Here is a 12422-nt window from a genome sequence, read left to right as displayed (position 1 = left end):
AATTTAATTTCAAATAGGTCGTAGCTACGTGGCTGTGAGATTATATACAGTTCTCATTTTAGAGAGGGCAAGTTTCTTGCGAAATCTGAAACTTTGCCTTCGAAGGTGTAAATTAATTTTTTTTTCAGTCTGTGGTATAAAAGATATGAAAGTTTTTGTTTTGCAAATTGTTATCTATAGAACAATTACTAATTAAGTTTCAAACATCCGCATCGAGCGCAGCATATTTTATCCAATCGAGATTGTGTTATGACTGTTGATGTAGTAACTTAGCAATTTCAAGTGTATGGAATCTGCAAGGATAACTTTGCAAAACTTAAAACGAACTCCAATTTACGGGTCGGCGCATGAAACCACAACGAATTGATCGTTCCTTCAGGCACATATTGTGGTATGACATACAGTATATTTGAGTCAAATGCTACTGAAGTGTTTTCATTAAAATTTAATCTCCTGAGTTGAGAAAACGTTCAATAATTCTAAGAGATCCTGGAATTACAAAACACAGGCATAAGTAGAAAGAGGTTGAGCTATACTATTATGTCGGTTTTCCCTTGAGCAACAAAGAAATTAAGTATACTGAGCACATTATTACGCAGCACGCACAACCTTATATAGTACACATTGATCACCTTCCAATTTCTCCGTACAGTATTAATACAGTGTAAAGCAGTCAGGTGATGAGAATACGGAAAGTAATCAAGCTGCAGTCAAATGGGAGAGGTCGAGAAGTCGACCATGATTTTACGCAAGACAAAAAAAAACAAATAGTGTTTAATAATCGAAAAACTCGAAAGGGTGCACAAATGGCTGTGATGAAATTTCTGTTATCAGAAACGATTTTGGCCAATTGCAGCCCATTTGCCATCAAAAATCAGAAAATTGTGCAAATCTCAGATCTCAGCTGCCAGTTGAAATCACATCGTTTGTTAGTTGACAGTTAAATTTTTGATCAATTTTCAATTTTTTGTTCATGTTATAAACTACAGATGACCCGGCAACTTCGGTTTCTCAAGTATCAGTAAAAATTTCATCATTGAATTCTGCGGATCTCAAATCTCCGCTCTCAGTATTAAAAACCACGTCATTTCTCAGATAACGTTGAAAATTTGACCAATTCCGCGCTTGTTTTTGTTCACATTATAAATTAACATTGAAAACAACCTTTCAGTGATGAACGAGGACTTGTAACTTGTTTGAAATTTCTGTTGTACCAATTAATCTTTTCGTAGATGAACTTTTTATTAAGAGGGTCTAGATAACTACACTGGAATTTCAGATGTCAGTTAAATTTTCTGAGATTTCTCAGCAATCAGTTAATATTTCAGCCCATCTCTCAGTTATCAGTAAATTCTACACATCTCTGATCTCAGCTTTCAGTTAAAAAACACGTCATTTCTTAGATAACAGTTGAAAATTTGACCAATTCTCGGCAATTCAAGTAAGCCCTATTCCAGACCCTCTTAAGAGATATCGGGTAATGTTACGTAATCGTTATGGCTGAAACCTCTGAAAGATCTAACCTTCTCGTATTCTCGATCTGGAATTCAGTGAAAACGTTGGACGGCTGAATTTACATGAGATCAGTAGGGCACTTAAAAAGTATACCATTAATTTTACTTTTCGTCTACTTTGAAATTTCGAGTCCTTGAACGGTTTGCCCCATGTTTAGATCGATCTTCGAGCCTTTTCACGTTCCGACAAGTTCTTATAATTATATAAATGTGTTTCAAACCCCCTTGAAAAAAGATTGTAGAGAGTTAATTAATTGTCATAACAATACAACGGCTTTAACTGATGATCTTCCAAATGACCTACATAATGAATTCTAATTTGCTAAGCACAGAACCTAATCGGCCTGTTTTTCACACGGTCTTTTTCATCAAAACAACCACTTACAAAGTTGGCCAGAGCCGATAGAAAATTATCCTAAGCCTCTTTATTCTTACCGCGATAAACCTCTTAAGATAAAACTGGTATGAGTTGCAAACACATTTTAAAGCACATTTTCTCACGTATCAACCACATAATACGACTAATACTGATCAGTTAAATACCTAAGATTCTGCCATTCGGAATTTGCCAACCAGCGCCTTAATAAGATTCTTACAGTGTTGAAATTGAAGCACATGTTCCAACTCTAAAGTGCCCATCCTCTTATGGAAATAACCTTTGAGTGTCTTCAAATAGGATTATGTCTGTTTTTAAAAAAGTTGTTTTCAGTATTGCCGTGCTGTAGATTAAGTCTTGATTCCCAGATATAGCGAATGAAATTTTCCGGAGTCTCACCTGTCAGCAAAGAAAGCCATTCAAGCTGGGGAACTTAACACGATGGAGGGGGTACTCCAATATATAAGCCATATGAGTATGTGCCGCTGTAAAGGTTGGGTTTTCAGGCAGTTTAGTCTGGGATGGGGTGTAGAAATCAGACAGTTTTGGCCTAGAATAGAGAATAATTTACCGCCAGAGAAAGTGGCTTGTGTATAAATAATTTAGTCTAGAGCAGCGTGATTTACCTGAGGTTCTATACAAGAATTGTATGAAAAACGACTTTGCAACATATTGGGTTAGTTAGCGTATGTTGGACTAACGATAGTGATAAAGTTTCTGCATGGGAAATAGTTAGTCGAGGATAGAGTACGGGTTTTTGATGCCTAGTCTAGGAAAGGGTTGCAAAATCAAGCTGATCATGGTCTAGTACAGGGTAAGGGTTTCAGTGTCTCAGCAGCACACCCTCACCCAAAAATTTACAAAGTACCCACTCCGGGATACGAGGTTCTCTGTAAACAGCAAAAGTTAGTGGGGGAATTAACAAATGGAAGATAAGCTAAGACTGATTTGACTTCTTTACTGAGCGTTGCTAGAAGACACGATGGAGACTCCATTTTGTTTATGTAGTTCCCATGCATTTAAGAAAAAATAATACGTGCGTTTCTGCATTCTTAATTAATCTAAGTGTTTCCGATCCAAATACAAATATACTGTTTATCGTCGCCTTGACCTTTACAGCCACTCCTTTAATTTCTTCAATCTCTAAGATGAAAACATCTGAATTTGCAGAATCGTGGCACTCCGTCTTATCAGAAGAACACGGGTACTTGGTAGGAACTTTTTAATCATGTGATTTGGTCGAGTTTTGTGAATTTTGTAAACGGTGTGTTCTTCCACTGTACAGTGGGCCTTGGCACGGTTTCCTGCGCTACAGCTCTCCTTTTAAGTTTGAGTGCTGTGGGGTAGACATAGACAAAGCTTTGTTGATCGCAATAAATTCACTAGATTAATGGCTTATATTTTCTCTCCACACCACAATCTCGTTCCAAGGTCAACACATCCGGGAACGAGGTTATGCAGACCAGCATACCACACCCAATTCCCATGACGAGAACCATGCATAGACCAATTCCATATATGAGAGTTTAAAATGCATTCGGAAGCGCACTGTTCTTCACACTCAACACACAATTAAAGTTAGCTGGTGCAGAAAATACTAGTATTCGCTTATTTTTTCTTTCGATTAAGACGTTTCCTCTTTTAAATTTCACTACGTTTACTAATATCTTTTACTCTGTCATTTTACTGAGAAAAAAATAAGTTCTCTTATTATTTTCTCTTGTTCTTATAACATAGCAATTGGCACACCTGTATAAAGTAGTTACTTTATTCATGCGCGCTATGTATTGGAGATAGTGTGGCCCCATGGATTGTGCCTAAGGGCTCTGAATTGAAATTCATTAGGTTTTGCGTCCTTGCCGAGGTCCAAAACATGATCAAATAAAATAGAATTGACTGTATTAAACTTAACTCAGTTAACTATAGTACACAAATTACAATATAGATGAGGTCACGACATTAAAAAATAAAGAATATAGAAATAATAATGATTTAATAGCGAGTGATTTAGGATCATCTAAATAGCATAGCTAGCTAAAGTAGTGAATGATCTTAGTAGAATGCAGTCACAAATGGAGTTGAAAGAAGTTCATGAGATGCGTTGTAAGTCGAGCAGACAATATGAGTTTCAGGGCTTATAAATGAAACTCACTGAGCTCTACAAATGACTGGCTTGTTCAGGACCCAAACTTGTTCTAAGTTTCATGTTTATTTTTCAGATTTCGCCTTCTAATGCACCCGTTCACACCACGTCTAACCAAGAAGCAGATCAAACTCATCATCATAGGCATACATGTGTCGTCTTTGGCCATAATCATACCGTACATAGTCTTCTTGAAACTTGAAGATCAAGAATGCGTCGAGCTATGGCCAAAGTTCACTTACAGGCAAGCTTATACGGTCATACTGTTCCTAGCTCAGTATGCACTACCTCTGGTGTTCATGACAACAATCTACACGCTGGCCCTGACAAAGCTGTACAGCGTCACCAGCAACACGACACAAATGAGATCAATGGAGTCCGAGAAATTGCGCAAAGTTTCCGCCGAGACAAACAACAACCCCACTAACATGGGTGCAGTTCGCAAGTTAAGCGCGCGAGTCGCTTACAACGTAAAACACGGCTTCGAAGTGGAGTCTAACGTGCGAGTAACGAAGATGTTCGTGGCAGTTGTTGTAATCTTCGCGGTTTTCATGCTCCCCAATCAAGTTGTATGGCTCTGGTCTGATTTTGGCGGAGGACATCACCACCACCAGCTGAACACGATTAAAATCATATGCTGGCTTTTTACGTATACTAACTGCGTATCTAACCCTGTCATTTTCATAATATTTTGTAAAGAATTCCGCACCGAACTGGTAGCATTACCGAAGAAATTTCGCAATGGACCCAGGCCCCGCCTGAGCATTTCCCGGTCGAGTGGGCCTGCTACCGAGAGTATACGATGCTTGTCTCCGCGTTCCTCCCCAGTTACAAGTCTATCGACATTAAACGAGAATAATTAATCTTACAGCGATTACATTACTGTGATAAGCAAGATGATTGTGCTGTAAGGAACACAGCAGTTTTACGAAGTCTTTGTTGCTTGACTTCAACGTCACGCGACGTGGAGTAGCTGCTACGCCTGTCCCGATTGTGCTCGTAATCTGCTGGAAAGTTGCTCACTGGAATGCCAAAAAGTTGTTAAAAAATTGCCAAAAATCCAAAAGGTTGCTACCTAAATTTCTTGATATTTTCACGTAAACGTTAATTAAAAGCTGTAGTTTTCGTTCTTCACAATAATTGCTAACGTCGGTCAAGAAAAATAGCTTGAAACTTAGCTTTAAAGAGTTGTTCGCAAAGCAGGTATCTAAAAGTGTAACTTATCAAAAAGTTGATAAACATTCAAGAAATACGCAGAAATTGAAGTTTTCTATGAAATCGTTGACTTTTTCGAGCTTGATATGTATTCTAAACCTGTTTTTGCTCATAAGTTGCTCAGAAAGGCAAAACTTGCTCTAAGTAGCTAGAACCGCATAAAGTTGCTCCAAACGCCAAAAGTTGCTCAAAGGTTGCCGAGCACAATCGGAACAGGTCTAGTAGCTGCGACAAAAATGATAAGTGCGTAGCAAAGATAATGCCCATATTGTAAAAATATAAATAATAGTAATTAGTTAACAAGTTAACAACAATTGCCTGAAAACCGTTACTAAGTGTGGAGTGAATTATATCAATGGTCGTGAATTTACGAGTCTACAATATAGGAACAAATGAGACCTTCATTACCTTTCAGAGTAAAAAAAATCTGATTGTAATTTCTACATTTCGACGCAGTCAGTGACTTATCACATAGCGTTCAAACTGAATGCGCGACCATTCAGTTTATTGTGTTGTCCAAATTAATCACTGATTCCAACGTTTTGTGTCAAAAGATATTATTAAATTTTTACGGGATTAATTCAGAATTAAACATAACCAGCTGATAGCAAAGCAAGCAGTATTTGTAAATATATGTTTAAATCAAGTTTATTATAACTTAAACTGCTTGTAGCGAGAGTGTTCCTTCGCGGAGTTTTCGTCCTTTCTTCTGTTGGCTGTTTGGTGGTTTGTTCGTGTTCTCGAAGAGGTGTAGTCACTGTAGTTGGGGGTTGATAAATTCTGTTCATACAGAATGGATTATAACCGTCAAAAAGCACATCCATGTGGAAAGTGCGTGAGCCCTTTTTTGTTGGACATTCCTCATTGAGAAGTTCACGTATACAGCTCTTTGCATTGGAGAACTCGCTGGGGAATATAAGAAGGAGAATGAAACACAGGACGTCAAAAGTTGACTGGACATAAAATAAGAGAAAATTTAATTTCAAATGATGGACTGAAACGATAGAATCGTGACTAAGTTTTTTGATTAGGAATATAATAATGTACATGTTCAATCGAAGTATGGAATTCGCCAAGGTCTGGTAAGTAATTTCAGTCTATTAAATCTTGTTTTGAAATAACCCTAAAGAAAACCAGGACGCCATCCTTTTCCACCCTGACTATCCCAGACATTCTAACAAAGTGAGCTCGTTTCTAGACTCCCGAATAAGCCATTTTACAGTTGTGTGCTTAGTTACCTGGCCTAGTAATGCAAGCTAGGCTAGAGGAGACGTTACTTTGATACAGATCTCTCTGCTTTTCTCATTTAAGGTTACAGTATACCTTCAGGGGTGTCTCGCACGCAAGCGATGTAGCGCGTGCAGTTTAAGCTGTAGATACCTAAACCCCTATATCAAATTAAAGCTTATGGAGCTGGCTATCAAACTATACCAAGAATTTTGAAAGAAAATGAATTGTCGAATTTTTCACGACCACTAAATGCGAGCGCCCGAATCACCTTTCGAAAGCTACAAGTCAAAGCGAATTTCGTTTTTCGCCAATTTAATTTTTTCCTCGGTTTCAGGGCCCAAAGCGCTTAAAAAACGTGTCTGCGTTTTGGCATATTCAATTGCAGTAAAAAGTTACAGAACATTTTCGAAATAGGATTAAAAAAATGTGGAGTGATCGTACAAAAATCGCTCTCGAAGAAAAAGTATTTCGAAATTAACAATTCCCAGACAAGCTTTTGTAGTTTATATGTTAAACTAGCCACTGTCCAAATTTAAGAGCAATTGAACAAAATCCCTTTGAGTTATAACTCTTTAAAGTGTCTGCTTCAAGTGAAAAAATTTATTCGAGAAAACAGCGCTAAGAAAAATTTTATGCTTCGCAAACAAACTCCGCCCACAAACACCTTCAACTGGGTTCTCAGATAACTAAGCCAGTCAGTGCAGGGAAAGTTTACTACCGTTAACTTCCTGGTGAAATTTACGCGCGAATCTCTAAAAAACTCTTGTGTTTAGCAATGCGCTCAAGGAACCGAAGGCAAAGAGATAATTTTTCTGTAGCTCGGTTTTTCTTGAAGCTGGTCAGGCAAAATGGGGAAGACTAAAAAGGATACGAACGCTAGAGTGGCTGAGCGAAGGAAACAAACAAAAGAAAGCGCAGAGAGCAACTGTGTGTGGGCAACTGTGCATGGATAATATTTCAAATGGTCTCAATGAATCCGACGATTCGTCGATATCGGACTCAGCATCCCTGTTATTGCTGTCAAGTTCCGAAATTTTTACAGAACCTTTCTTTTCTCTTACCACGAATATTTGCCCGCCTTATACGATAACTATAGCTTCATCCGCGTGGCGAACTATCGCTTCTTCACTCATTGATGTATTTTCATTCGTTCTTCGCTGTTTTCGCTTTTTCGAACTGGTCCATGGTTTAAACGTGGTCTATGTTTCCTTTTAACTTAATAGAGACACGCCTAATACCAAAAATGCTGGGTAGTCAGAACAACAATGCTGATCAACTGAGTAGTCAATTCGTGACATCCATATAGGTAATTCCCGCGAAAATCGTCTCGGTTGATTGCATACGCGCCATAGGGCTGTCAATCAAGAGGTAAGCTTTTACTTCCGATGAAAACGTAAAACCGCCATTTCTCCGCCAATATTTAGCCTTTTTCAATTTTTTTTTTTCAGAAATTAGAGATTATTCTTCGACCACTATTTTGACCCAAAAATCCAAATTTGAAGAAAATTGCCGACCCGAAGGTATACTGTAACCTTAAATGCCAACTAGTTAGCATAAGAACAACTTGATCTACACAATAAAAAGCAGTGAGGTCAAAGCAGGGCCACCTGCAGCCTCGCTGCCATTCAAAGGCCAGGTCACTGAACAGGCAACTGTAAAATGGTCTACTGTTTTGGAAGGGAATGCTGTCTACTTACTTGCACAGGGACGGGTCGGTAATATTCCTTCGAAACTTTCTGTGGAAACCTCGCACGCACTGCGGGCCTTTCTCGTAGTACTTGTCGCCACAAACAACGAAAGGCAGAATCAAGGCGCCATTTCGACAGTAAAACTGCTTCCTAAATTTCAATCTAACGTCCATGTCGATCCAATCATCACTTCTCCAGCTGTCTTCGCATACTCGAGTCACGTTCTTTACGCAGCTGATAAGTGTTTCAAAATTATTGCTGAGGAAGCAAAAGAACCGGTCATAATGAATCATCTTCCGAAGTCTTCAACCTTGCAATTGATATGACGAATATTCCAAATTATTACACACTGGATCATTAAATAATGCAATTCAAGAGTTTTCATTGGCTAAGTTATCATGGTATATGAGCAATTATACTATGCTCTACAAAGATGGTAAGGGTACACGTAATTTTTAGGGGTATTTGTATTTTTATTATAACTTAGTTTTCTATATTTTGGGGAAGTTTTTTTTAGTAAACCAATTATTCCACTCGCGCTTGTTGGATATATGGGAAAAAATCGTTCGCATCGCTGGATTGAGAGCGTATGACTCTGTATGTTAAAATAATCTTGACAGAACTCCTTTAAGTTGTCGTGGATACTTATCATGATTGGCAATCCATAAACACGCTACTAACCTACAGTTGGTTGCGAGGCCAAGTTGAAGACGTCGAAAGAAAGGTATTTCACAAGTGGCTCGCGTTTTGTAGAAATACATGTGAAGACTGCATGAGCCGACGCTTCCTGTGGCCATTTGAAAATCCATTAGAAAAGCTGCGAAAAAGAAATTACAGCATAACAGTACAGGGTGTCAACCACTTTGTTGATTAGACTTTGGTAATTCAACCATCATATAAATGGACTGCTAGTCTAGTTTCGGCCATCTCTCTGTCACGCTCCGTGCGTGACAGAGAAATGGCCGGAATTAACTGGACTAATCAACTTCTTTCTTGACTTCCATTCCTTCATAACTATTCGCTATGACTTTGAGTATTAGCATCACCATTTAAAAGTGCAACGCTTAATTTTCATACAATTTGAAATGTGTTCTGTACAATCCCTCGCATCTTCGCAGGCAAAATCTTTTAACTCGTCACGCACTCCCTCCTTATTGCGTCGTTCTTATGCCGGAGTGGACCACTGATTCTTGAGGGAAGGTGTGGGTTATTTGGTACAGGCACGAATTCATTTTGTAAACCCATTCATACACTGGGAATTTTTTTGTATTTTTTCCCTCCGCGTAATCTGCCTTCCTTTGGTTCCCCGAACGTGGGTGAATTTTTTTTTGGTACAAGTATGCTTGCAGAATATTTTCTTCTTAAAATCTCCCTCCTTCCACCTCATCAATGTCAAATGGTCTACCCCTGAGGGGTGAATCCATGACAGGCCAAAAGAATGTTTGCAGAAGAGGCTTATCACAATCCGCGATGAGAATTGTCATTACAAATCTGATTAGAAGAATATTTTTGTGAATTAATGCCTTTAGGTTTTTTAACCCGAGGAGCGAAGTTATGAAAAAGAGAGATGTTTCACTAGACATCTTAATTTTATGTACTGAGAATTGGAAGAGTTATCACAACTTCGATCGTCGATCTAAAATTGAAACAAGAGCCTGGAAAGTTCTTCACTGATTTTTTATTAAGCCATTTCTTCACATGCATCGAAATGAATACCTGGAGACTACTAATTTCGTTTCTTAGCCGCTTGTCTTTTGATCTGTTTTGGCTAAGCCGATTTCCTTCTTTCAACAGAACAATTAAAATAGAATTTATTTGCAGATCTGAGACTCTCTCATTAACCACAAGAGCGCATAACTTTGCAATCATAAATATTTCCATGTTTCTTTTGACACATTTTAAACTCAGCAATTTGATCATTAGAGAAGTGGTAATTCTGTTTTATTCAAGACAATTATGTTTTTAATTCAGTCGGACAAAACACTGTAATTTTCAAATATATTTCAGGATTCAGATCAAATTAAATTTTTATGTGCTTAAAAGTCGGTTTGTCATCGGCTTTATTACTACACCTTTTCCATGCATTTTCTTAACAATGCTAAACGAAAACATTCTCGATCATACTTAGCAAGTTCGTTCAGGTCTAAAAGCTTCTAAAACAAAATGCGATATTTTGTTGTTCAAAATTTTACAATATTTCTGTTAATTACCACGGAATATGTTACAGATAAATAGAGAACCAAAAACATCTGAAATATGCCAATAATATTAAAACGAAGGTAAACACCTTTGAGATTTTACTAGAGTATGAAAAATAAATTTGGCTACTTCTTGTGACAGATGCGTAGTGTTTTTTTCCTCACCACCAACGGCTTGCACTGTATGCCGCAGAGATCAACTCATTTTCTGAGTTACTTACCTATCAAAGTCAACGGCGAGAATATCACAAACGACTTTGGCTTCATTGCGGCTCCGACAAGGAGTTCTCCCTTACTTCAATTAAAACTGCTCGGCGAGAGGGAAAGGCTAATTCATCTCTCTGGGTAGGACCTGATCAGACAAAGCGATTACGCTCAAGTAAATATGATCGGTAATTCTGTAATCACTACAAATCAAATTAAATCTTCTCGTATGCTATCGCTATTACTGCAATTTGAATGGCTGAACCTAACTCTATCGATTTCTTGATCACCAGTGAAAGAACGTCATTGAACCCAGGTAAATACATAAATCCTTTTGAAAAAGTTTGGTATGGCAATCTACATACTGCCGATTTTATCAGTACTTGATGCAAGGATCTGATACTGGGGAAGTCTCAAAATTTTAAAATTGAAGCAATGGTAGTTTCTACACATTCAGAGAACTCAACGTGGCGCGGAAATGTTTTCCATCAGCAAAAGAAACACTAATTTTATCGGAGTCTGTCGTCTTGATCATGACGCAAGCAATCTTCGGCAGGGAAGGAGGTTTTCGAGCCATTTGGAAGTTGATATTTCTTTTTGCTACTTAGGTTTGTTCAGGGAACTGCTGTAGCTATAAATGCAATGGGAGTGTTTACGTGAAGATGATAGTGAAGTCGGTTGTTCCCCATGTACAACTGAGTCATCGTCCCCTCCCCCCTTAAGGGTGGACCATTTGACTTTTGAGGGAGGGTAGGTGAGTTTGGAAAAAATCTCCTGCAAGGATACCTGTAGCAGAAAGATTCATACACGACCACTGTCGCAAAAAAAAAAAAAAAAAAAAAAATCCACGCACGCCAATGAGCCGAAAAAAACAAACATGTTACATGATGAATATTCATCATACATACGTGCCGGGAAAAAAATTCCTAGTGCATGAAATGAAAAGCTTAAAAAAAAAATATGCCAGTAGCAAATCACCCTCCCCCTGGCCCCCGCCCCGCCCCTCGCCCCCCGCTTAAATAGACTACCTCTTGCGCGGGTGACCCTCGAGAAGACCGCGTGTTGTTCCTTTTCCGCGCGCGTTAAAATCCCCTGAAAAGGAACGGTTACTCAGCATGATTTATTTTTCTGAAATTTCGGCGGGGAAATGGCGGACTATGGGTGAAGAAAGCGAAGGAGTTTCGTTTCTTTTCGCTAAACTGTGCGAATTATCTTTCAATAGTGAAGCCAGCGAAACATGGGATATTTATAGGTGTCCACGCTTCACCAATCGACGGCAAAGGGCTTTGAAACTGTGCTTGTACGAAACTCTTTTCGAAGAGCTGCGGGCTCCTTGGGTTGATCAGCTAACTCGAACTCAATACAAGGGACACCAGTCATGCTTGCATGTTGTTGATAAGCTATCAATAGCAGCATTTGAACTCAGGATAGCTCGTAGATTTGACGATGCAGATAAACTGGAGCGTTTTGTATGTCAGTGGAGGGATTTGGAAGGTTGGTAAATATTAGACCCTACTATTAGAGCCGATCGAAACAGTAAGAAGTTTAGAAGACCTGCTTTATAGTATAACTCAGTGTGCTTAAGCTTATATTAAGAACGGAGTACTGAGAAATATAATGAATGAACTTAGCAAACAGCTTTTAGAGTATTCGTAAGTAGAATTTAATTGTCAATAATAAGTTACACATGAGGAATTATATTTCCTTCTCTGGGTAGCTGAGTGACACCGTCTGATTGGACATGATTGTGATTGGCTGAACAAGCAGTCCAGATATCTTCACCTGGAACTCTTGTGCATGTTGGCCATTTTCAGCATCTTTATATATAATTTAATCTCTGTTAGAATTATGACA

At 38.5% G+C, this 12422-nt stretch overlaps 3 protein-coding genes across 3 annotated transcripts in view; 2 read left to right on the top strand and 1 right to left on the bottom strand.

Moving 5' to 3' along the window:
• LOC110069743 (allatostatin-A receptor-like) overlaps positions 1-5911 on the top strand; it is a 6945-nt gene extending 1034 nt beyond the window's left edge. The window contains exon 2 of the mRNA XM_020777285.2: positions 4110-5911. Coding sequence (XP_020632944.1) covers positions 4110-4896 — 787 coding nt within the window. The 3' untranslated portion in view covers positions 4897-5911. The remainder of the gene's footprint in view (positions 1-4109) is intronic.
• On the bottom strand, positions 5836-9003 carry LOC149096644 (uncharacterized). The gene is made up of 3 exons (XM_089281262.1): positions 8848-9003; positions 8176-8424; positions 5836-6154 (listed from the first exon to the last, which is right to left on the bottom strand). Exons 1-3 carry the CDS (start codon positions 8973-8975, stop codon positions 5836-5838), a joined length of 696 nt encoding a protein of 231 aa, XP_089137388.1. The 5' UTR covers positions 8976-9003.
• A 2680-nt stretch (positions 9004-11683) lies between these two features.
• Positions 11684-12422, top strand: part of LOC110069744 (gamma-tubulin complex component 6-like) — a 37761-nt gene continuing 37022 nt past the window's right edge. Inside the window, exon 1 of the mRNA XM_020777287.2 lies at positions 11684-12062. Coding sequence (XP_020632946.2) covers positions 11684-12062 — 379 coding nt within the window. The remainder of the gene's footprint in view (positions 12063-12422) is intronic.

The sequence above is a fragment of the Orbicella faveolata genome, unplaced genomic scaffold (assembly GCF_042242905.1).
Source record: "Orbicella faveolata isolate gen_17 unplaced genomic scaffold, um_ofav_v1 contig_48, whole genome shotgun sequence".
Classification (NCBI taxonomy): Eukaryota; Metazoa; Cnidaria; class Anthozoa; order Scleractinia; family Merulinidae; genus Orbicella; species Orbicella faveolata.
Note: the sequence above shows the minus strand (reverse complement) of the source record. Positions and strands in the feature narration are given on the sequence as shown.